General features: G+C 40.9%; 1 protein-coding gene across 1 annotated transcript; it reads right to left on the bottom strand.

The window, feature by feature from the left end:
- Positions 1–604: 604 nt before the first annotated feature.
- Positions 605–23,396, bottom strand: SRPX (sushi-repeat containing protein, X-linked). The gene is made up of 10 exons (XM_010077752.1): positions 23,276–23,396; positions 20,580–20,639; positions 13,556–13,747; positions 12,764–12,940; positions 8,440–8,566; positions 6,434–6,555; positions 5,534–5,713; positions 4,944–5,077; positions 3,562–3,683; positions 605–1,146 (listed from the first exon to the last, which is right to left on the bottom strand). Exons 1-10 carry the CDS (start codon positions 23,394–23,396, stop codon positions 966–968), a joined length of 1,416 nt encoding a protein of 471 aa, XP_010076054.1. The 3' UTR covers positions 605–965.
- Between the last annotated feature and the right edge of the window lie 2,902 nt (positions 23,397–26,298).

Genomic DNA, 26,298 nt, shown 5'->3' with positions numbered 1-26,298 from the left:
CTTTCATTTTTTGATTGCCTCCTAACACTTTATTAAGCAGGGAACTGTTTTGTTAATTTGTTAAGTGATGACTTGCAAACAAGTATTTTCACAGATCTGGAAATGACAAATCCTTGATGAAGTCTCCCTGGGGGTAGCGTTTCCCTGCCATCAAATCAACAGCCTGGTCTGTCTCCAAGATGAAGAGGGGAAAGAAATCTGCTACTCTGAGTCCACTGGACATGAAAACCCAGAAACACAAGCATATCAGGTAAGAGCGTTTTTTTCTATCAGTCACTGCAGTATGTGGCCTTTAGTAATTGCTGCCCATCTTCTACACTGCTCACTGTTCCTGTATCGTATTCCTTCTGGCACTGACTTCCATTCTCCTGCTATCAGCTATCTTCTCCTTGAAAACAGGTATTTGCATTGCCTTCGGCTTATGCTTTGTGTCTGGGATCAACCCTATTATTAGTGGAACCAAAAGACACCACCAGGTTGCTTGTACACTTTCAATCTGAGGCCAATGTCTCTGTTACAGTGGTTTACAGAGAGAAATTTTGATCCAACTTTTGAATTAATCGACCAATTTATCTCCAAGAGGAATTTTAGACAACTATCTGTTTGCAAAACAATATTTTATTAATAAAAAGACTTACAAACAGTAAGAAAGAAACCCCGATTTTACACTGAATGAAAAATCCAAAATAAACTCTCAGAAACGTGCCTCAGTTCTTCACTCTCTGTACAAGAAATTCCATTGGGTAGTAATCCTACGTACACGTTCATCTGAAGATGGCTGAAAATATAAAAAAGCATCATGCATACTTCTATGCAGTGTAGCTACACAGCCAGACAGACTTAACAATACACACAAAAAATCTGTACATCAGTGATTAAAAAAGCCATGCTTTGTGTAGCACCAACGGGAAAATTACATGGATTAAAAAAAATTCACTGACAACTGCAGGCCCTGCAGTCCTGGATTAGGGACATGACTGACCAATTTCTGCTTGCAGTTTCATCTCTTCTTTTCTCAAGGGAAAATTGTCAATAAGTGCAAAGAGCTCAGCTGGTGTTGCTGGGAAAGGATAGCGTTCCTTGTCCATTCCGTGTTTGTCCATCACCACGATGTTGAAATTGTAATGAGGGATCCTCAGCAGCAGCCTGCAAAATAAGGAACTTGTTTTGTTAAAGCCTGACATCTGCTGCCTGGGCACTTCAAACTAACTGTAAATGGCAGAACCAGCCTGTTGGGTCTAACCAGAGGAAGGTGGGAATGGTCAGAGAGGACTATAAAGGGTCCGCTTTGTTTCAGCTGTAAGAAAAAAAGAGTCACATTGAGAGCAGGTGTCTGCATGTGCTGTAGGCTGTACCTCTGCATTAAGGAAGGGTCAAGGTAACTTGCACTCAGCTCTCTTTTCTTCTCAGACCTCTGACTGTTAATATAGCTCATACCATTTCCTATTGCTATCACAGAAGAAAAACAACATAAGACAAAAAAAGTACTATATACATTGCCTAATGAAAACCCCTGTGATGGAGCTAGACTTACAAGTAGACTATTCCCTTTCTTGGCTGCCACGTGGTATAAAACCACAATAAGAAAAAGCAGGACAAAATTATTGGAGCCAGTTTTCATGGCTTCCTAATAATAACCATCTACTTGGTGGTAACTCCAATTTAGAACAAAAGCCATTGCTAATTATGGCTGAGCCCCTTCCTTTTGCATGATAAAAGGGGTCATTTGAGCTCCTCTGGAGGTGGGACAGTAACAGAAGTACATCCTTGGTGCTTTTTTTATCTTTTCTTTGAAGAAGTGATGAACTAGAAGATCCCTAGTCATGCAGTCAGTCAAAATCATTGGTGTGGGGAAAATAAATTCAGGCAGCCGTGACAGAATGGTGTAAGGAGAGGAAAGCTGCCGTGAGGAAGAAAGACTAGGGGGGATGTTGGTTGGTAAGGTGCAAAGCATCAAAATTGACCTTCCTCAGCCTCCTAACAAGTTTGAGTGCTTTAGGCATCTTCTTGTTGCAATTAGTGAGCTTGGCTATTAAATTCAAACTAAAGTAAAGTTTGAAGCTAAGCGATGGTGATAGGAAACTACATTCCTCTTGTGCCTCATCTCACCTAAGAAAAATGCTTACCTTCTGCAAATCCCAACCCTAACCTTCTGAGGTTTCCAAAGTTTTAACTAGTGCTCATTAGCTTACTGAGTGACAATTTTGGACAGCATCTTTATTCAGGATGCTTAAGGGTATATTTCGTTTTGATTTAAGTGCCTTCCAGAACTGAATCCTATAATTCACACACTGCAGTAACAACAGAGAAAACAATCAGGAAAACTAACTTTCACTGAGTGCAGGGCAAGTCATACCATTCCAGTTTCGAAAATGTAGGTCCATTAAAGGTTGTGGGGTGGGGGTGGGGGATGCAGGGAATGAGGTGTTACCAGAGCTTATTATTTTCTACAGAGCCACAAGAAAACCATTTCAACTTTACTAAAAGTACTTTTACTTTTCTGAATAAAAGAGAGGCTCTTTGTGCTCTCTTTTTCCTTCTAGAGAGAACAAATGTTTTTATTTTTTGCAATCCAAAAAAAATCTCTCTGACTTGTCAGCATTTTTATTGTCCTCAATTAAAACGTGCTCCATTTCCTCAGGCATATCACAGAAGATGTTGCCTAAAATGCTTCTGGACTTTTTTCCTGAATAGCTACTACTTTCCTGGCCAATCAGGCCTTCACTTTTGGCTCTTGTAGTCCTCCTGTCCCTAGGAAACACTGGCACTTGAAGTGTCTCTTTCAAGTGAAAACCAACCCCATGTCAGTCTAAAACCAAGTCAAAACAGTTTAGGCACCTCAGTAAAACTGCTGAATGTTGTAGGCAGGCTGGGGAGGCTGAGATAATTTCCCCTTTGAACTACTGCCCATATAATTTCTACATGTGGAACTTCAAAGACCAACCACTGCTTCCCCTCCTGGCCTGGCCACAACCACCAGCAGTGCTGCAGAGAAGATGAGCTGTCGCGGCCATTTAGGGCTGCACTGGCAGCTGCTCCACAGCTGTCCTTGCAAAGTGATTGTGGCCTGTCATGACTGTATCAGACCAACTCCAGCACAAATACAGACATACTTCAAGTGTTTTCAGTGGCAGCACCCAAAAATATAGACCTGTAATATGATCAAAGGGATACACAGGGAGTTCACGTGAATTCAGAAATTCACTCAGTTTGAGCAAAGGGGCAAGAAGACATGGCACTTGAAAGAGCTGCATAGACTTCAGCTTGTTTTGCATTTAAATGGATCACAGCTGTGACCTATTTAAATGTGAAACAAGCTGAAGTCTATGCTCTTATCTTCATAAAATGCCTGTTTCATAAAAATGTCCATGAATTTGCAGTAGCTATTACACAGAGAGCAAATTAATCCTAGAACTTACTCATCACCATCTACCTTCCAGTGTCTAGCTATGTACACTAGAGTAGAAAATGTCATTTTAGGGAGTTAAGATGCAGGGAGTCAAAAGCAATACATCATGTATGCTAAGGTGCAAACACAACAGTAGTGAGAGCTTACTTTACCTGAGTTGCAGGGCAAGTGATGGGGGCAGCAGCTTTACACCTATTCTTCCTATCTGTGCTGGGAAGACACCAACCAATTCAACTACGGTAACATGTCGGAGGTCTAAACCACACTGTGCGGGCTGGAAAGGTTACAAGAAGAGAGGTGTGTTAGTCACCAGTTAGAGAATAGGAGGTTGTTGGAGCATGCAGTGAGCGTTCATAACGAATCCGATCTTCTTATGCTAGTGAGATGGTTTAAACTGAAATGAGAGCATACTTTGAAAAGTCTCTAATTCTCACTGCAAAGAGCAACAGCCTTATGACTCCAGGGGATGTTAAATGACAGATTCTTAACTACTCTAAGAAAAACAACACACAGGGACCACCTAGGAGAAATATAAACTTGTCTTTGTAACGACCTGAAAAGATGCCAGGGCATTAAGCATTGTGACAGTAATCTAATTTGGCGATCAAATCAAGGTTTGTGAAATGGAAGTTGACTGCAGAAAGTTTTCTTTCATGCCAACTTGCTCGTCCACTGTCAAGCATTGGGAGAAGTACTATAGTCATTAAATTTAGCATTTTAAACTATTTCATTTTGATCAATATATTGAATTTTCTTGCCAAGTTAATCTAAGGTGAGAAAAGAAAAACTTTTTTTAATACAACTATAACTTAAGCCAGCAGTTAAAAACATCATCATGTTCATATCCCAATGACTATTTATACTGAATTTTGTTACAGTTGTGAGAAAAGAAACAAGATGGAAACACTTGCCACTTTGAAAGAATACAGGACTGGCTCCTTTCACTGAGGACGAAGATACGTTTCTGAGATACATCTCTAAGTCTAGCAAGAACCCAAGGAGAGCATTACAACATGCGAGAAGGACAATTACCAGAAGTAATACCCCAGGTGCTATCTCTAGCACTCTGGCTGATTTCTCTGCTGAGTCTCTGGTCCTTTGTTTGCTGGGGCACTGGTTATTTCTGAAGCTATTCACACTTCTTGCATTGTAGTTATAAAGTCTGTAAGCCTGGTTTGCATGAACTGCAACCACTGAAGTGCTGGCTAGTTTCTGTTTTGTTCAACTTCTTTAGAATGATTAGTAAATTAATTTGGAGAGGATGGAAGAGGGCCAGAACTGTCTGGGATTCAGCAACTGGTCGGTCAGAGGCAGCACAATCCAGAATGGAGCTGAATCAGATTGGTGAGATGTTTCAACTCAAACCCATGTAAAAAGAATTAATCCAGAACCACTACTGCTTCAGTCAGATCCTCCATTGGCTGCAATAAAACAGCTGAAGTTTTTGGATTTATATCAAACAGTGGAGCTTGTCCTCTTGTGTCTTTATTTAAAGAAAAAAAAATAGTTCCACCCTCCCCCAAAACTGTTTTACCTGCAGCATTCCTAACTGCATCCTGTAGAAGAAGTTGGCTGCAGTAGGAGTTGAAATAATTAGCAGTCTCCGCTTCTCATAAAATTGATCCAGAAGTGCAGCTGCAGTCCTCACATTCACATTAATATTCATTGCTAGAATTAAATTTAAAATGAAAGTTATACTGAAAACAGATCTATTTCTAAAAGCACAAACTGTTAGATAGCAGAAGCGCTGGAACAAGAGAATAATAAAGAAGAAGATATGGGTGAAATACTGGCCTCATTGAAACCAACAATTTTATCTTAAGCTGTTCTGGCTTGCAAAATGGATTGACTCCAGCATGTAAAGTTTTGTACAGAGCTTTGGGCTAAAATACACTATCAGTTGTGAGATACCGTCATCATCAGAGGAAAGAGCAGACAAAGGTGGCAAAGGCTTCAGCTGTTAAGTGCAAATTGGCAGAGCAGACAAAGATGATGAGTTTCTTACTTCTAGGGCACTAAAGTTTGCAGCTGTATTCCATCTCACCAACCCTTCCCAAAATCTCACTGCCATGAGAACCATTGCTCTGGCAGCCCTTCTGGCAAAGTGGTGAAATACTCACTTACGTGAACAGGTTGGCTCCACTCCTGACCACCCCAAATTGTACTGGCATACTCTAGCAGGGCTTCCTTGCAGCTCATAGCCACCAATGCAGGAGAACTCGCATGTAGCACCGTAGTTATTTCCATCACCTGAACACTTGATGTAGCCGTTATCTGGGGCATTTAATTTCACACAGCGCCTGACTTTAAGCAAAAGGCAAAAGAAAAAAGAAAAAAGAAAAAAGAAAAAAGAAAAAAGAAAGACAAGGCATGAATCACCCTGTTTGTTACTAGGGTGGCATGGCCAGTGAAATGCCAATATAGAAGAAATTTTTCTGTTTGCTTTCTATATTATTAGAGCCATGTACTTCAAAAACCCAACCAACCAAACAAAAAATTCTCTCTTAATTCATATGTAAACTAAAATTACACAGATGTATAGGTGTATGCATGTGATTGTGGTATCATGGTGGTGACAAAAGGTCATGTAGCACAAGGAGAGCTGAAGAGGTTTCCTCTCTGTATATTCAACTCCAGATTTCAAGATCTGGACTCATGAAAGGGCAGCCCTGCTTGACAGATGTGAGTCACAGCTGAAAAAACTCCTTCGCATATGTGTTACAGCAGCTCACAAGCTAAGTATCGGGTGGAAGCCAGCAGGGAGGGAAGGGGTGAAGAGCTGGAGGCAGGACTGATCAACGAAGCTCTTCCCCAGTGTGCGGGAGTGCCAGCCACCCACCCTGCTGCAGGCCTGGCCCCCAGGGTCTCAAGCAAGACAGTGTTTTCCCTTTTAAGTACTGACATACAGTTTATATACACATACATATACAGACAAGTACAGAAATGAGAACATTGCTCAAACTGCCTACTAAGCTGGATGCAAATCAGTGACCATATTTATATATGGCAAAACATCATTCTTACCTCTGACTTTAACAAGAAATTTGCAAGTGCCTTTGTTTTCAGCTCTGTCATATACAGTATATTGGATTTTGTGGTCGCCTTCTGGAAAATGTGACCCTGGTGGCAGGCCTTTCAAAATAACACTAAAACAGGAGATAAAAGGACAGACTTTCATAAATTTACCTGTATTTTCCTACTGACAATTCTGTAAAAGCATGAAGAGTGAAGGTTGTGACACGCTAAGATTGTCTGGCTGCACTACATGACTCAAGACTGACAATAAGCAAAGGAAGAAGCTGGGCAGCAGAGACCAAATCGTTTAAACTTGCTACCACCAGCCCACCCTGGAGTTGTACAAAATGGTCCAAGCCTGCTGACACAAGGGAGGAAATCCACAGCGTAGCCAAGCATCACGCCATGCCCAAAGGAACTTAAGCTTCCTTTTCTTTACATAAGGAAAAACTGAGATTAATCCTCCCTCATTTTGCATCCTGAATAATCCACTGTCAGGGCCACAGCATAACCCAAAGCCAGCACTACGTAACAAAACTTCCAGCATCTTACAACAGGGACATATTCCATCTGTCTGCTCTGCACTGCTCCTATGATTACAGAAATGTACAAAAATGGAACAGAAAGCGAGATTTTATTGTCACAGCAGAAGGGTGTGGTGATCCACAGCAATGTTTTCACCTAGAACTTGTTCCTATCCTGCAAATGTGTCAGGAGAATTCAGACATATTAAGCGTATCCTCAGTACTGAAGCAGTGAGGTTGAGCAGTGTTCCATGTTAACAGGAAAGCTTACATACTCACAGCACTGCAGGACTCGGTGCATTTAAGGAAAGCACTGTACGCTCTATAAAACATCACAGTTTAGCAAGAGTTTATGAAAACAGATTTATGGAAAAGCTTCCACAGATCTGGCAGCTACCCTCTTCTGAGCTGTGAAGAGTTACTCATATGACAAAGTCTACATGGGCTGTTCCCCAATTTTTTTTGCCTGTCAGACATGTCATCAAAAAGATTTTGGAATTTCTTCATGGTGACACTTTTCAAAGTTTTTGTTTTATCAGGTTTTTTTTTTTTTTTATGCTGTTAATTGCCATAGAATTATCACATTAGACCTTAATGGCAGTATTGGTTTTGTGTAATTAATTCTTCTTTCTGGTATTATTTAAACTGCAACAATAAAAAGGCAATGTGACTGTGTCTTGCAACAGCTTTTTTTGTATTCACATAAAACTGTAAACCTGTTTAAGCTTACAACTTTGAGATTTTAAACTTAACTAGTCCACTAATATAGAGTTAGAAGATGTAACTTGCATAATGAAAAAAGCAGATTCTCTATACTCTTTCCATTACAATATTCTAATAGACTGACCTAAATCCTGCATGATAAAGATGGGAAAAATCAGAGACAGTCGTACCATCACAAGTGCACACTGCTCTTCTCAAAAATGTGATTGTGAAACCATAAAACTTGACAAGGAAATTCTGAAGAAAGTGTTAAGTTTAAATCCAATGTTTAAAGCTCCTTAAGTTTCAAATCAGAGGCACTACTTTACAAGTAACTGCAGAATACTGTGTCATCAGTAGTCAGCACTACTTCAGGAAGAAACCTAAAGATGATTACAGGTATTGTTTTGTGACATAATTAATTTTCTTTAAGACAGTCAAAATTGCCTCTGCTGCTACCTCCAAAAGGAAAGACCCACAAAGAAGCTCTGGAAAATTTCACAGGTGCAGTCAAAATGCTATTGTCATTTATTCCATCAGCTCTTAAATAACCACAACAATTTGCTGCTTCTCTACAAGCCAGATCCTGAATGAATCAAGTTGTCAATTTTTAATTTTTCAATTAAACATGCAATTCTTTACAGGCCATTGACATGTGACAGCTATAATAAGCATCTCGGATGAATTAAGGGGAAAGGGCACCTGGCCACCCCTCATCAGCTGAATTACTAACCAAGAACCCCAGGAACAAAAAGGAGAAAATGCAAACCTTTACAGATTTGCACCTACTCTGTCAGAATCCCGTCAGCAGTGTCCCTTCCCTCCGGGGTGTCCCAGAACACTCTGGCTGTCAACTTGTTGGGCTCTGCGGTTTTCTCCTTCACGCTCGGGCACTGGATTCTTGGAGGTTCAGTATCTGGTGAAATAAATATCACAGAAATGGGCTCCCGTGCATCTGTTACAGCTGTGCATTTTCTTCACAGCTCTTGCACGGCTGTCAGCATAACCTGGGATCACCTTCAGCTGGCCTCCTCAACATTGGAGCTGTCCCAGCCAGGGCAGGTGCAGCCTGTACTTTTCACTTTTTTCATAAGAAGAGTAAGAGGTAACAGTGATTAACCCTCAGCAATGTAAAAAGCCAATTTAAAGCAGTTATTGTAAATTGAAAAATTTTATTGTTATTGTAAATTTCTTTACATAGTCCTCACTGAAAAAGCAATGCCACAGCTGGACTTAAAAATTCCTGGAAAGGATATTTTCTTTGGTCATTTCAGAAGCCTCTTAGTATCCAACAGGCACTAAGTGACCCCTACCAGAATAACTCTGCTTCGAAACAGACCAAGAGAAAGCAGCTGTCTACCAAAGATGCTCTTTAATTGCAGTGGCCAGGTCTTTCTCCTCATGCCCTTGTATGAAGTTTCAGCCCATCTACAGCATATTAGGCACCTGGGCCACAGCTTGGCACAAGGAAGACAGATCTGAAAAACCCCAACCCATTTAATTGCGGAGAAGGTGACCAGAGAAAATCCAGGCAAATGCACAAGTGACAAAAATTAAACATCCCACCCCCCCAAAAAAAACCAACCCACCCCACCTTCAATAAAATGTAAAATGGTGCCCACTTACAGGTTTGAAAACTAAACTGGTTTCAAACCAAACCCCAGTGGAGGAACCCACAAGATTTCTGACTGATGGGGAGATTTATCAGAGGGAAAAATGATTCTGATTTATCAGAGGGAAAAATGATCCTGTAAGCGCTGGACTGTCAGACCCTCTCACTTAAGAGGTAATCCTGGCCAGAGTTGGAGCAAGGACATGCTGCAAGGTGTCCAACCCCATACGGCTGGTCTTATGCTTTTGCTACAGTGTCACTGCTGAAAGACCAGTGAAAAGCTAAGCGGATTTATTTAAGCTGTTTAGCAGGGCTATGGATTAAATAGGTGAATCCTGCCTGCAAGGTTTACACCATGGGCAGGGAAACCGAGTTCTCATAAAAAGATTGACACTGTTCAGCCACTCCTTCTCTTACATTCTTGTAAGTTGTTGCCTTTCTTGGTTACTCAGCAGCAGCAACTGGTACTCTGGTTCCACACAGGGAAGTGGCATTGCAGACATTGCACCAGAAGGTCAGCAGTGCAACACTGAATTTTAAAGCAGCCTTCTGAGCTTTGTGGAGAAAAACGCTAAGATTTCAAATAGTTTTTAGATTTATTTATTTTTAAACATACTTCTGGGACTGGCTGTATTAACAATTTCAACAAAATTTAAAGAGCTTGTTAACTGCCTTTCTCATAGGTTGTTAAAGGTTTATGTTTATTTGCTTGTGAATTTGGGATGACAACATGAAAGAAACAGAGGAATGGTACTGCATGCCCACTGCTTGCTTATTCAAGAGTCTGTATGGGGTAGGTAAGCAGTCTGCTGCTACATAAACACGCTGTTATTACCGACTGCTGATGACATTAAATGATGTCTGGAAGTTAATTCAAAACATTAGTCTGTGTCAAAAGCATAAAGAGATTAAGAGACTGTAAATCATAAAAGGGGGAATGAAAAACATTGTCGTGCTCTCCCCACTCACCTCCACAAGGCATTGCTCGGTATTTCAAAATATCCATTATCAGGGCCTGTATAATTGATGACTCAGAGTGCAAAGCTTGTTTCAGACATCCATAGCTGGAAGCTGTTAGTTAACTACCTATCAATCAATACAGTCTTAGGATGTGACAAAAGGATGACTTAGCATAGTGACAGCCATTTACCACAACCTCCGCTATACAATCGGCAGGAAAATTAAACCTTTATAGAAGAAAAGACGGTGACATTGTTCAATCTTCTAGAGGAAAATACCCATTTCAATCTATGTTACAGTGCATTAAGGGTATAATGGAAATATTACTCAAGTGAGTATGGGCATTTTTAGCTAACTGATAACCAAAACCAGCTATACGTTGGTCTTTTTAAATCAAAGTTATTTCAAGCAACATGAAGGATATCTTTCCTCTTACAGGAGGGGGGCAGGGAACAGAGAGGCTGCTGTGTAAGGACAGAATAGAATACTCATGGTCTGTAACGGCTTCCATAAGTGACTGCTAAAACATACTTCATTTTCTTGAATTACAGAAACTAACCTTTCCTCCCCACCCTTTTAATGAATACCTGTTTCAACAATGTTAGCCTGATGCCTTTCCTACATGGATCCTCACTACTGCACTTTGAACCCCACATAGTTTTTAGCAAAAATGCTAAGCAGTGTGACTGCAGTACAAAAGGGTAGAGAGAGAGAGGTTTTCAAAAGAATTACAAGTTCAGGTCTGCAGCAATTTTTCCATACTTGGTGTCACTTCCCTACCTATTCACAATGACATGAACTTTACTAGCCTATGCCTATGGTCACACGTAACATCCCTGCTGTGCACAGTGCAACTAATTGCTTATATGCTAAAATAAGAAATAAACCAGCATCTTTGCCTTTCTATTTCTTTGCTCTCCTCACCCCTTAATTTTACTCCTCAGCTGAAAGTGAGCTGTTCAGCCAGTTGTCTCCTGGCTGCTGGTAAGCTTTTATAGGATACAGTTCACTGATGACTTTTCTGTAACTACTGAATTACAATAAGGGATATGTGTTCAATTGCAAACTGCATTATACCGTTAGGGTGATGTCTGGTCACAAAAAAATCCCTGTCCTACCTATCAAGAGGTCAAAAGATAACCTTATTCATACTTCTCCATACTATGCGGTATTACCAGAACTTAAATAATAGCATTACTTTTACTGTATTACTTGGGACTTGCAATCATACCCTATCCAACAACTATCCTGCATTTTTGGAATCAAAAACAAGCGCTAATGCTAACTTAGCCTCTTTTTTTCACTTAAGACATACTTGCTTACTCTACTCTTCAAGACAGCATTCTCTTTAATAGGCACCCCATTGCTGCGAACAGATGAGGCTCTGAAGTGACAGAAAATACAGAGGACAACATTTCATTATTTCCAAGCTTAAAAGAGTTTGGTTTTCTTCCTCTGCCCACACCATTGAGAATGACAAGCATTGTTTTTGTAAACAAAAACAAGAGACACCACAAACAGCCTAGACTTAAGCAACGAGCTCATTTCTACATTTGTAGAGCACAAATAACAGGAAACCTGAACAAAATTCTACGAACGTCAGGCCACAGTGGAGAGACTCCAAAGCCATTTGCTAACCTAGACTGAGCCACAGGCATTCTGAGGAAAACCAAGTTATTATACCCAGAAAACACAGAGAAAAAATACCCTACCACCCACAAGCTTAAATTACTGGTAGCCAATTCAGATGGACAAAAAACTACTTTCCTTTTTGGGCTGCTAAACCTTTTATCAGTGACTTCCCAGAAACAAGAGCAGCAGCTGAGACTTCACTATCTGCTGAAATCTCATTAGCAGGAAGGAAAGTTAAATCTCAATGTTTGTTTATCTCTCTTTTGATTCATGTATATAAAAACAATTATTCCAGCCAAGGTTCCCAGGAGACTGCTGACTATGTAATGAAGATTGCTGGCATAACTAATGTGAACTAGGCTGATACTTAGTCTAGCTCACTGCAACCATGCTGGTAACTACAATTCATTCGTATTCCCTGGATATATTTGGAAATCATGATGCCAAGAAAGAAAAGCAACAGGGGAGGTCAGACAAAGGATTTAGTTTCAAAGCTCTTTTATCATGAAGTTGCAGAGAGCAGGACAGACTCCAGCACACAGAACATGCTAGAAGAGCAGCACAGTAATTACAGACTACCAATGAGTCACCCAGGAGATCAGCAAAGGTTGTTATAAGCATTGTAAGCACTGACCATTTACACCAGCCTCATTTTTATTAAAGTGATAATGCTTGGACCTGATAGTGTGTGTGTAAGAAAGATGGGCACTTGGGACTGAAAGTACTAAGTGACAGAGAGTGCTCTGAATCCCTCGGAAAACTGTTCTCTGCTTCCTCAAAAGGGACAGTTGTTTTTTTCCCCCAGGAACTTAATAGAAGAGCATTTTGGAATTAATTTGGAGGACTCTGGCACCAACAGGTACCTCAAGATGTAGACTTTCCAGGATGCAGATTAACCATCCTACTTACCAACACAGGATGCTGGCCGGCCACTCCAAACTTTGTTGTCCATGCACGTTACTATACGGTCGCCTTTCAACTGGTATCCTGGTGAACAGTAGTACTCGCACCTTGAGCCAAAGTAGGCACCATCTAAACACTTGAAGCCCCCGTTGGTGGGCATGGACAGAGTGGGGCAGCGCTTTTCTGGAAGAGGAAACAAAGATTTCTGGAAACCTGTTATTCCCTTTCAGAGTAATGTGAATGTGGAGTATTACACAGAAATAAGGATGCAGATACGAAACGAGAAGTGGGAGAAAGTAATGTCACACAGGAGACTTTTCACACTGTTCTTATTAGCTGCATTTCAAATTTAAATTTACATACACACTGGCCTAATGCAATACTTATATGAGAAAAAGATGACGAGTAGATATTCCTCTATTCTCAGAAAATGTTTTACTGCAAGAGCCCACTTAGATACCTGATACAAATTGTGTCAGCTTACAAAATCCAAGATGGGCAATATCTTAAAGCAGCTTTATGGCTCTGTCATAAAAATTATTCCCTCAAATCAAAATCTCACACTCATAAAATGTTCCCTTTGTCCTCTGTCAAGAGTACATGTACCACTCATGATACTTATCATGCCATGGACCACTGTAAGAACCTCAGCAACAAGCTAATATACATATCTAAGTATAGTGTCAATGTTTAAAATGCAAATAACAATCCCAAGATCACCATTTCAAAAACAAGTAAAGTTTATTGTCTGTGGAATCTGAGGCACAAGCCACACACACAGATTTTACTGCTACTTACGTTTGCACAGCACTTTCCCAGACCAGCGTTTGCTTGACTGACAAATTAGCTGCTGAGGGCCATGCAGTTCATAGCCTTTTTGACAGCGAATATCACATCTTGTCCCCAATACATTCTTGTAATATTCCCCTTGAGGTGTCCTGCAGTTTGCATAACCATGTTTCACCTTAATGGGGGAGCACCATGGTGTTTCTAGCACAGAGAACAAAAAAACACTCATACTACTTTGCAGAATGTAAAAGGTCAGACACAAACATAAAATCACTTTCTTTATTCAAGGTCACAGAGAAGAAATGGGAAAAAAAAAGTCTTATTTAAAAAGCCACGATTCCTCAAAGTGGAGAAGTAAGAGTGCATCAAGGTGCACTAAATCTTATACACCAGAAGGTCAGGCCTTCACATACGAGCAGCTCTTCTATATCACAAACATTAAAGATTGTAGCCATTAGAGTGGGGTGGTGGGGTGGGTGTGTGGTCTATGTATTTTTGTCCATGGAATAAGTGTGCCACCATGTGGACAGCTTGATGACAACTGGACCTTTTTTCCCCTCTTGTTTTCAAATGGATACATACAGCTTCTCCTTGGTAACATAAGTTTGCATTAGGAACACATTTAGTCTAGCTGGAGTTGTCATCTTTACAACATTCAGTTCTCTTGCTGCTCATTAAAAATAAAAATCTTCCATAATAAATTGTGCAGTAAAGGACACTGCCTTGGCTGAAGTCTGTGATAGTTCAAGCTGTCCCAGTTACAAAGGATGTGACTTAACATAAATCATATTGCCAATACTTCAAACCTACCTGTACACAACCTCCACGTGTCAGAATAACCATTCAGTATTGAAGTATGGCTCCAGTTTTGCAAAGTTACTTCCCAAGTTAGCACCCAGAACTAAGCCTCAACCGGAACTTGTGAGGTATATAAGAACAGCCGCTCCCTCACTGTTCTCAGCAGTTCTGTGGTGCCACACTGCAACATTCAAATATTCTTCACATTGCCAACAAAATAGCCTTCTACCAGCAAATGGGCACAATACCATTGCCATAATTAAATCTGAAGGCAAGCATCTAAATCCAACAGACCAAGTGAAGAGCTTTTGAGAAAGATCCGACCTTATTCCTCTCTTTCTGGTAGTAATGTGTAGCTTCCAAGTGCAACATGCATTCAGGCACAATGCATATATATTTGACAGCACAAACCCCTGCCCTTCCTACTGTCAAATCCTTCAGAGGGTGTTGATGCTCACTCACGAGCATACTACATAGTTAGCATGTACTCAGAAAAGGGAACCCAAGCTGCAGAAATTTAAATTCAGTTGTAAATGTTCTCAAAGGTCTGGACTTCATAGGTTGTACTCTTCACCTCAAAACATGGGTGGAGGACTACCTTTCCCTAATATAATGGAAATGTAGCTTGAAGTATGAGAACTACCTTCTAGTTGCTCCTGGATCCAAGTCAGTGACATGGATGGATCTGCCAAGTCAGAGGAAAGCTGGAATTTGGCTGGGACTTCATGGCTAATGCTCCTGCCGAACTCATGGGAAAAAGTGAAACACGTACATAAAACTGAACCTTTAACTCGTCAGGGCTATACTCAGGATATGGGTACCGTCTTCTTGTGAGGATTTACCACCACATTCTGATACTGATGGGAGCAGTATCAAATTGAGACTTCCCAGCCAAAGCTTCAAAATATTTGTTTAGCTTTGACAACAGGGTACACCAAGAAAGCCGTGCTTTTTCTGCAGCAGGCAGCTTCTCAATAGGAGTTTCCCACATGAGGAGTGACAAGCCTGCCCCTTCTCAGTTAAAAGATTTGAAAAGGACATACTGAAGGAGGGATTGCAAGGCAAAAAGAGAACAATGACAGGTCCTGAAATCCTGTGTGACAATGTGTGACACGCGGGAGGTACATGACAAAACTTTTGAAGTCTGCAAGAAAGATGGGGGAAAAAAACCCAAACAAAACACAAAGAGTTTTAGCCTTCATCATTACAAAGTCACAGGAGACATTTAAAAATATTTTCTCTATCACCTTTGGCAGATATTTACTTCTAGCTCTTAATTCCTATAGTTATTATACATATTTTTCTACATTATTTGGATCAGCTCCACACATCAATGAACAAAAATCAATGCAGGCTGTTATATTTTTCATACATGGGATATTTATATTCAGTGTACAATGCCTCTAGGACATATTTACACTTTCCCAATGGAAATTACATTTTGCACCTACATTTTGCTGTGCTGGTCCTGAATCAACATAAATAGCATCTGAGGACTAAAATCAGAGACTAATTGTCAAGCTTTTGGCTAGACCAAGAGCATGTTCCTCTAGATTAGTCCGTTTTTGAAGCAGTTGTATTGTATTGTGACATGCTTATTTTTGTATTTCACCAAGACACGTGAAAACCCTTTACAAAGATGTGTAAGTCTCATGATTCCCAGTGTCACCAAATACACAGTAACTGAGGCATGAGGAACGAGCAGACCAGTCTAACAGCAAACATCAGGTCGGGGCAGAGTGCAGCTCAGCTTTTTGGCTCAGCCACACAATCATCCCATCTCTGCTTTTTTCCCCCTACAGTCCTGTTTTCCAAAAGTACTGAATGTCAAATGCATCCTCCACTATTCACCTTACAATTATGCAAAGTAGTTTGTGGTGAGTGGGTTTTTTTGTTGTTGGGGGTTTTTTTTGTGTGTTGTTTTTTTTTTTTTTTAGAAATATTTGCTGTCCTTCACCCTAATCTCTACCCCATAGTTACCATTAAAAAAGACAAAAAACATTAGACATTAAAAAGACATTAAAAAAGAAAAAAAAAACCACATCAGCTGACTAGGGCCACTTTATTGAGGGGCTGTATCACAGTGGCTCACATTTCTCATGCTTGCTGTGAACCAAATTAAAATTGGGAAAGCAGGTGAGGAGAGTGAGCTAACAAGAACAGAAGTCCATCAACTGCTGCAGAAGTAATGAGTGATGAAAGCACCCATCTCTGCAGCCTCTGTAGCTGCCCACCTTCCTGCAGGATCTTCTTAACTAAGGAGGCCTCTGTTTTTCTGCAGAGGAGTTTAAACCTGAACTTACTTGCACAACACTGACTGAAGGGGTACAACGGGGCGGGGGGATGAAGACTCTGGTATGCTGAGCTTTTGCTCCAGCCAGCTAGGTAATCCTTCAGCAAATCAATTCAATATATTTATGCCTCTGGTATTCCACATATATAAGATGGAAACACACATGGCTGAATTCCCTTGTAAATTATGTTAAAATAAATACACATTGCAACATGATCAAGAGGCTAATAAAAAAGGCAAAGCAGCTGTTTCAGGTAGTGCAAATTGCCTGAGTTTTTCTGCAATTTTTGGGGAATTTTTGTAGCTTTATAATATATGCCTGCCTTGAGTGAACAGCTGGACACATATTTAAAAAAAGAAGTGGCTACCAGCTAACAAATACAGTTTAATGCACAAATGGAATACTGAAAAAGAATAAGGCCTTCCTGTTGTGTCACTGCAGCTATGGTGGTCTACAGAGAGAAACAAAGCAAGGTTCCTAGGGAGGGGTAATACATCTCTTACTAGACCAAATTATACTGTCAGAAAGAAAAACAAAAACAGACTTGCTTTTGGAGGCAGATAACTTGAAGAGCTTAGGAGGAACATCTGTTTGATCTAAAACATTATTATGCTTACTCTAGAACTGAATGTGATTAGAAGAAAGTGGGTCAGGCAAGGTTTATAAAGGGGCATATATCTGGATTCAGACCAACTGATATCACTGAAAAATCCCCAGCTAACTTGAAAAGCTTATGTGCCTGAAAGCACATCAAACGATACAACAAAGTTTTAGATCAAAGTTTGTTTATCTTTACGTGAAGGCACATATTGGTTTTCAAAGGCTCATCACCTACACGGAGTATTTATGGAATATTAGGGCTTGATGAGGCCCCAAGAGGTCACACAAGCTGTTCTCTGCCTCAAGACAAGATCACTCGTGTTCCTGAAGGCCCTGGGAATATGAAAAGCTACAGGTTTCCCAGGCATCTCTTCTGGAGCTTCACCGTCTGTACTGGGCTCTGTTCACTTAACTGAAATTTGAGCTTTTACATATCAAGACCTATGTAATGGTTTTCTGTTTAACAGAAAGTTTGCACCATTCCCCAGCAATACAACACCTTGCATTACAACTTAGTAATAAAACATTTCCGAAACTCGATCCTGTGTTTGAAACAACTGGAAAACAGACAGCAAGCAGAAACGGTTCAAGCCACAACATCGCCTCTACAGCTAGGGCTGGTATTTTATCATTACGGTATTTGAGAAAACATATTAGGAATGAAGACCATAAAAGCAGTCGCACTAGAGCTGTGACGAACACAGGAACTGCTGTATTTGGGAAGTCTTTCTTCATCAAACATGATCCAAGACAGCCGTGCCAAGTGGTAGGAAGGAAAGCATTTCCTAGAGCATCGTTTCCTCCAGCCCCTCAGTCCTGTTTAAACACCAGCCCGAGCAGAGCATTTCCTGACAATGGCAACCTGGCCTGCATCAGCAACAGTGTGGCCAGCAGGACTAGGGAAGTGATTGTGTCCCTGTACTCAGCACTGGTGAGGCCACACCTTGAATCCTGTGTTCAGTTTTGGGCCCCTCACCACAAGAAGGACATTGAGGTGCTGGAGCAGGTCCAGAGAAGGGCAACGAAGCTGGTGAAGGGTCTGGAGCACAGGTCTTATGAGGAGCGGCTGAGGGAGCTGGGGTTGTTTAGTCTAGAGAAGAGGAGGCTGAGAGGAGACCTTATCACTCTCTACAACTACCTGAAAGGAGGGTGTAGTGAGGTGAGTGCTGGCCTCTTCTCTAAAGTAACAAGTGGTAGGACAAGAGGAAATGGCCTCAAGTTGTGTCAGGGGAGGTTTAGGCTAGATATTAGAAAAAATTTCTTCACTGGAAGAGTGATCAGGCATTGGAACAGGCTGCCCAGGGAAGTGGTGGAGTCACCATCCCTGGAGGTGTTCAAGAAATGTGTAGATATGGTGCTTAGGGACATGGTTTAGTGAGTTAGGTAGTGTGGGTCGACAGTTAGACTTGATGATCCTTGAAGTCTTTTCCAACCTTAATGGTTCTATGATTCCTTCACAAGCAGCATGCAAAGTGACAGGTTGTACTGTTCCTTGCTGGTACACCAGCCAAAAGAGCTGAGGGTTCACCAGGGAGGAAAGGAAAAACTCTTTAAAAATGTTGTGGGCACAAAAGTCTCAGTGATGTTTCTCTGGAGAGCCAAACAAGCTGAAAAACACCAGATTAAGACAAAAGGGTCGAATCCCCCCCACCCAGTAAACTGCAATGTTTTGTTTGCAGATGCCAAATAGGAGGAATTTGTGTGCTCAGTTCCACTGTTTAGTGAGTACATGTGCATACAAAAACCAAGACTGTTTACATATGTTAGCATCAGTTAAGCAAAATCATTTAGTTATTTTTTACTGGGAAGCTTTATTTATCAAGCAATGGGGCATACCCAAAATGCTGGACTGCACATATAAAGAGAAGGTCTGAACGTAGCTACTCAGCTCCATTTTTTCTTGCTTTGTCTTTCTCTACCCCCTTCCCCCCAATACCAACTTAAGTATGCTAATGAAGAGTGAGCCCTTTCTACTCCAATGCTTTATACTCTTAAGACTCACATTGTCTGATCTTCAACATTTGGCAGTAGCGCTTCCAAACTCAGGGCAGTTTTTAATATCTGCATGAATGAGTCATTGTGTTCCACTTACCCTAGTGACATTTTGGCTGACATAAGTATAATCCATTTTGGATCACCGTGTAAAAGAAAATTATACAGGATCCGCATTTTAACTACTTGCTTGCCCTGGCATATATTGGCATTCATTTATCTTCATGATCTCTGGAATTCTTTTTCTATGTGTCTGCAGAGGGTTACACGTTACATGGCAAAGAAAAATAAGTTTACCCAAAAAAAGCTTTAGAGAAATATTTCTGCATGTGCTTGAAAGCAGAATTTTATACTGAAGTATTTTACTGGGAGGAACATAAGACATTTATGAAAACAGCAACACAGCCATAGCATCTGTGCTTTCCTCTTTGTTGTTCATAAATGTCTGAATTACTTTATGACTTACACCTTTATAAGGCCCCATTGATTCTTTGCAGAGAATCAATAACGTACAACAAGACACCAATACCCCGTATTTTCAAGTAATCAAAATGTTACAATTCTAGCATGTCCACAGATTAGTTTACTAAAATGAAACACAGTTACCATTTAAAGTGACAAATTAAATGATAAATTTCTTTACTGTATAGGTTTCTCAGGAATTTTGAAGGAGAAGGGTACTAAGACAGAAACAGACTTTTTAAGAAAATGGACATAGTAAATGGAAGATTTACCAGTAGTGGCAAAAAACCTCCTCAATCTTGCTGAATGGCAAAATCTTCTAGAACAGGGAAGAAAAGCTGAACTTGCTTTACAAACACACCAGTCCATTCACTCATTCATCCAACGACATAATTTGTTTTCAGAATGTACACGTTCACTTGTACACACTTCACACTTCACTTGACATTTCAGGTAGCAAGTTAACCTGAAATGCGAGCAACTTTATGGGGAAAAAAAGAGTCATGAAAATCAAGTTCTCTTGCATGTACTTCTATACATTACCATCAGCAGGCCCAGGTTTTGAGTCAGGTTATCATTGATGGTTTTGTTAGGATGTATGAAGAAGAAAGAGAAGCTCTTCCTAGATTTTCATGATTTAACAACCTGATCATCCAAGAGCAAAGGCAGTGCAAAAGTTACTTACTCAGGTGCATAAAAGAGTGGTGATCAGTACTTGGTCTAATTTCCATTGTTAAAAAAGTAGAAATTAAATCTTGATCTAAAAATCCATGAGAAAAAACAATGGAGCTGGATCTCCAGGATTTTATAATCCATGAAAAGAAAAAGAATGAAGCTTTCTCTTAGCAATCAGCTGATCCTCTTTAGCACATAAGCAAAGCATTCACCTTTATATCTATTGCGTGCATACACATCTTCGTCATCTTCAAGGGGTGAATATCCGGATCCTACAATACAAAATAGAGAAAAAACTGCAGCAAGAAAGGAAATATAAATTAAGAATAAAAGAAAGCTTTGCAAAAAGACATGCAAGATTGGGATGCAATAATCTATGCAAGGCCATCAGCACGGGCTTCTCTGAAGCTCAAATTCATAGCAGACCCAGTTTATAGTGAATTTCAAAGGGCCAAATCAATTTGGTAATCAAGTGAAATAGTAAATCTCTCTCACTGCTCCTAGAGCAATGTTGTGCAATGCAATGTTGCACATGTCAAGTAACAGCTCCTCTGTTATGGAAAGACCACCTACCATGTAGCTGATCTACTGAGCAGAGAGAACAGAGGAGGTACAGGTGAAGGGGCACATCAAAGGTTTCACTATAAAGTGGCTCCATAGTGTAAGTGGCTGTTAACAGCCATCAGGCCAAACAGCAGAAGTGAAATGTGCGTAACTCAAGGACAATCCTCTTTTACAAGCTGTTTGATCTTCATACCAAGAACAAAACACTGAGGCACATTACCTGCAAACATAAGTTACACTCAAATCAAAAACAGTTTGGTACCAAACAGTCTTCTGGGGTTGTTCAAAATAAGGAGATGGTATAGTTCCGTACTTTTAAAATCCTGTGCAAGAGTTAAAAACTTAAAATAAAGGTAGAAAGTGCTTTATAAAAACCAGAAACCATTTGAAGCACCACCATTCAAGTAATTCATCGACAAAACACGGCAGTCGGCAAGAAAGCCTTCAAAATATCCTTAAGTGACATTTGTTTAAGATCAGCAGCCTCAGAGCATGAAGTCTAGTATAAATTCTAGATAAGTCTTCTCAAAGAAGAAGGGCTCACACAGATTTCCCCTCTGCGAAATCTTTCAAAAACCTTGCATGCAATAGGCAGGTATTAAGGAGGCTCAGCACTATGCTACAGGGGCTTCTCACACATGGTACCTCAAATTAACATTCGCTGAGGTCTGAGACCATGGTCTGTACAACCTGCTCCTTAAAGTTAGGCTAAATTAATTAATTTAGGCACCTCAATAAGCTACGAATTTCATGTGTGAAGCACACAATTTTCTGCAGAAATCAAACCCAACAGGCATTAATGGCTAGGATGGTACAGCATAAGGATAAAAGAGCTACCAAAACAATGTTTGTCTCTCCAAAATTACTGTCAGCATCTGTCAACAGACTCCAGTTATAAAAAAGAAAATAAACTGCCGAGAAACCAGTGAAACTTCTTACTCTACAAGCCTCAGGAAAACCCCGGAGAGAAACTCAGCCCACGTATCTGCAGCTGCTCCATGGGACTAGCTTTAGTGCACAGGGTCCACCTACAGAAGGGCAGTACCCTCCACAGCATCAGCCGCAGCACCGCTTACAAGGGTTTGGCCCGCCTGAAGAAGAGACTCATCGTATCTCCTGTGACCCTTCTCGTCGCATTATTTGCACATCGGGCACTAGTGCCCAGGACCTGTAACCAGCCTGCAGCACTCAGCAGCACCTTCCAGGAACCTCAGGGAAGTGGGAGATGTGTGCACTCCACGTCAGACCAAAACCTTGCACCAATACTACAGCTATATGAACCATACTCCTGCATGTGAAAAATCAAGAGAGATGTGTTCACATCTACAACAGAAGTAGCAAAAACCACAAATCATCTTTCACCTGATTCAAAGCCTGCTGTTGTCACTGGTCATCCTTCTATCAATTTTCAGAAGGCTTTGAGCTGGGACCTCATGAAGTGAACTTCCAAATAGCTTCTCCCCTGAAATCAAGGGCTCTATACAGAGCAGGCTTCCTATCACTCAGGAGCCATTTCTCTGCATTTTTTTAAATTTTTGTTGCTGTGGTTTAATTTTTGATGCCTAAACACTGACATCTGAAAAACTTCTTGACATAAAAATGTTAAACTTTGTTGCACTTGAAGTCTGGCTGTATAACATAAGGAGCAAGCTGTGATCCCAGAGGGCTTCGCTGAGACCTTGATATGTAAATTCATACCTCTCTAAGCATCAATTATTCTGTCAGAAATTGGGATACTCTTAGCTAATTAATCAGTTTGAGGGTTATAAAACTGTTAAGTCAGTGTTTTTATTCTTAATTGTCCAAGTTTTACTGTGCAGTGACTTTAGCATTTAAATATCAGTAAATATTAGAGCTACGTGAAGTGTTACGTATTCACCTTTCCTTAGATGACAAATAAATAAATGCTTTTGAAGGTCTTCTAACAAAAATTGTTCTGAAAGAGTTACTTCACTGCTCTTGAAGTTAGACATCTCCCATTTCCAGCTCATTTTCTGCCTCAAAACAAGAAGCAAGCTGGGTTTGTTTCCTAACAAACAGTTTTGTTACTGATAACAACCACAAAAGTCCTGGCTTGAGGAGCCACGGGAGGGGTCATCTTCACACTCCCCCGGGAGGGTCTCGTTCCCCCTTTTCCACAGCTTCTTCTCACAGAGAGCCAAGCAGCCGACACCAGGCCTCAGTGGGGACAGCAGAGCCTGCGCAAGCTGGGGTGCCAAGGGCAGTTTGGGTATCGCCCACCAGCCCCGGGCCGTGCCGTGAAGAACCAACCCAACCCCGAGGGCTGTCCCTGAAGAGATGGGCTGGCTCTAGGCATGCGTATCCACACCACCATGCCACTGACCTGCAGCACTGCAGCACCGCCTCACCCAGAGGCGCTGGGTTTTCTCCTGTCTCCATGTGCCCTTCTTCAAGCCTGCCTGGACCTGGCACTCTCCCCCATCTCTCTCCGTATTCACCCGCATTGCTCTGACAGACCCATCCTTCCTGTGCCAGGCACGTGTGGCCGAGTTACACAACAGCCCCCCAGCAAAGCTGCCCCGCTTCGGCAGATGGCGTCTGTCCTGGTAGCCATGAGGCCCAGCCTGGTGCCATCCCATAAGCGATCCTGAGCAAACTGCCATTTCATCTTCATTTTCTCAGGTACAAAACAAAGTATTTCCACTACACATATGTTCAAAATTAGCTACCAAGCCACGTAAGGACAAAGCATTTTTCTGCATTTGAAGTGCTAAAATTATCACAGTACAAAACCTGGGTATTTGAGGAAGAATGACAAGAACAAAAAGCTGCTTTGCCCATGTCCCACATCAGAGTTCAGGGTATAGCAGGTTCCTGCAAAAAACAGCTGTGGATTTTGTTCTGGCAGACAACAAGCAAAACACGCAAAATAACACTTTCATTTTAAGAAATCTATTATAAAATTAATCTATGGACTCAGGCTATTGTCTTTATGTTAGGAAAAAATATTTCTCCATTCACAAAGTAATCACTACATTTTTATGACCAAGGGATGCACAGGAAAGTTTTCTCTTTACGTACATTAGGGCATAAACTTTTAATGAAACTACACACAACCTAGTACAAAACGTGTAGAGGTGCTTGTCATCACAACCCAACAGTCTGTACCGAATGAATAAATCCAGGGATATGACTGCCAGACAGGGCAGGAGAAGCTACGTCAGTAAGCTGGTAAGCCTTCTGACAAAATAAAAATCCTTGTACAAAGAGAATTAATTATTAAGAGAACACATACATATTTACTTTTAGTGTTCAAACTGGCAAGGAAATGGGACACTCAGACAGGCAACAGTTACCCATTTGCGCAAAACCTAGCTCAGACCATCTCACGATCAGTTTTGCCTGTGTTTTGTGGTTGCCAAATCCAGTCCAAGTGTCCTGGTGCCAGCTGTCAAGTCAATTCTCATTCAGCAAAACACTTATGCACCTCCTGAAGTGGCCTCACCAGCCTCAAGGAGACCACTTGTTTAACCCTAAACCCACTCAAAATTGATTATAGATGTTTATGTTCAACATCAAGCATCTGATTAAATACTCTGCTGCTTTAGTACCGCAACCTACACCCAGTGGGAACTGCTATTCTCAGTTTCTCACAACGGCTCCATTTCCACACTTACAGCCCAGCATTTGCTCTCCTGGCCAAGAGCCTCAATCAGCTGAAAAAGAAAGGGAAGGAAACAGAGCATGCAGCTACATTCATGAATAAGCACAGATTACAATGACATGTTCACATTTGCACACAATACAAGATAGATAAATTAAAAACACACAGCCAAAAAGGTATTGAGCAACATACTTCCTATATTTCTAGGGTCTGATCGTCCTCCCCTTCTCCTGTTTGTTATTAAGTCTGCAAAAGCTTTGAGAGGAAAGAACTTCGATTGCTACACAAAAGTGACAACCAATTTGTTGGTGTTTGCTGGGCCACAGAAGAAAGACAAATGGCTATCAGACTGCAGAGGAAGTTTTAAGAGGATGTCTGCTGTCCCTCAGTTTTGCTCAAAACATGACTTTAAGTATTTTACTCCTCTGCACCACAGATCCCTCAGCACATAGAAAGACACTATTCCAGACAACAAGATCCCAAACTTCACCACACTTGTCAGGCACACCAATTCAGCCCATAGCAGCCAAAACCTCTCTAATGGGTAGGTAACCTTCACAATAAAACACTTCAGATACTACATGGTATTAACCTTTAATTGGAAAACAATCTTTCCATTCTGCCTCACCAACTCAAAGGTCTCCAGAACCAGAAGAGTTATCAATAATTGCTTAGCCATCTTGATCCTACAAATAACAAAAAATTTTGCACCTTTTCCAACCTGAAATGAGGCATCTTCTCACTGGACCATTTAGTTCTGACAAGCATTAGCAAGGCAAGGTTTAAAATAATAATAAAAATGCACAAAACAAAGAAGACTCAGAAGTTTCTTTAAAAAAAAAAGCTGAAAGGAAAAAGCACCAGTTAATTGAGAAACACAACATTAAAGCCTGCAACTGCACATAAACTTTAGCAGAGTTATTCACTGTAAGAGCTTCACCAGGGTCACTGGCAAAGGGAACAAGGACTCTGGTGCTTCACTGTTTGATGCCCCTGGTTATGTGAGTGATTGCACATGGCCAAATTGAGGGTCACACACACAGGACTTCTTTCCCTTTGCAAAGGTTTACCTATGTGGGTCTGCTGGCAGAATCAAGGCACAAGAACACAAGACCAAGGCAAGCACTGCATACGCAGGTGTGTACACAAACAACATTTAACATCCTATTGTGTTATAAATCCTTTAGAATTGTTTTTCCCATGACCGACATGGGAATTTCTTAATGCTTTTTGAGTTGGATCAACTGAAAATAAGTTCTAGACAACAACTATATAGTTTATGAAACCAATGGGAAACTTTTTACAAGTTCAGGCACTGTAGTACAAGCGGTTACAGGACTTAGCCTACAATAAGTGTTCTTTTCTAAACAGCAGTGCTCTCCTCCCTAGTTTAGCACCAGGCAGACTGAAGAGTTTAATATCTACTATACTTACAGTCCTGCAGAATACATTAATAAAAGCTCTGATTTTTTATGCAATACTATTTTGTCAATTTATACTGCTGAGTTGCTTAAGCTTTTTTCTCTTTTTCATGCTCTTTTGCTGAGAGTTTATAACCTAAAATTGAGGTACATACTTGTATTGGGTTGCATGGCAAGGTTTGGAAGTGGGGGGGGCCTACAGGGGTGGCTTCTGTGAGAAGACGCCAGAAGCTTCCCCTATGTCTGACAGAGCCAATGCCAGACGGCTCCAAGACAGACCCGCCACTGGACAAGGCCGAGCCCATCAGCAATGGTGACAGA

The sequence above is a fragment of the Pterocles gutturalis genome, unplaced genomic scaffold (assembly GCF_000699245.1).
Source record: "Pterocles gutturalis isolate BGI_N339 unplaced genomic scaffold, ASM69924v1 scaffold911, whole genome shotgun sequence".
Lineage (NCBI taxonomy): Eukaryota > Metazoa > Chordata > Aves > Pterocliformes > Pteroclidae > Pterocles > Pterocles gutturalis.
This window is presented reverse-complemented; position numbering and strand designations above follow the sequence as displayed.

Bases quoted from the DNA above. Each gene is read 5' to 3' on its own strand.
- SRPX (XM_010077752.1), bottom strand. From the start codon at position 23,396: ATGCGGGTGAATACGGAGAGAGATGGGGGAGAGTGCCAGGTCCAGGCA. The intron at 5,078-5,533 runs GTAAGTGAGTAT...ATTTAATTCTAG, and splicing joins AGTGGAGCCAACCTGTTCAC to CAATGAATATTAATGTGAAT. The intron at 1,147-3,561 runs GTAAAGTAAGCT...CTTATTTTGCAG, and splicing joins TCACTTGCCCTGCAACTCAG to GCTGCTGCTGAGGATCCCTC.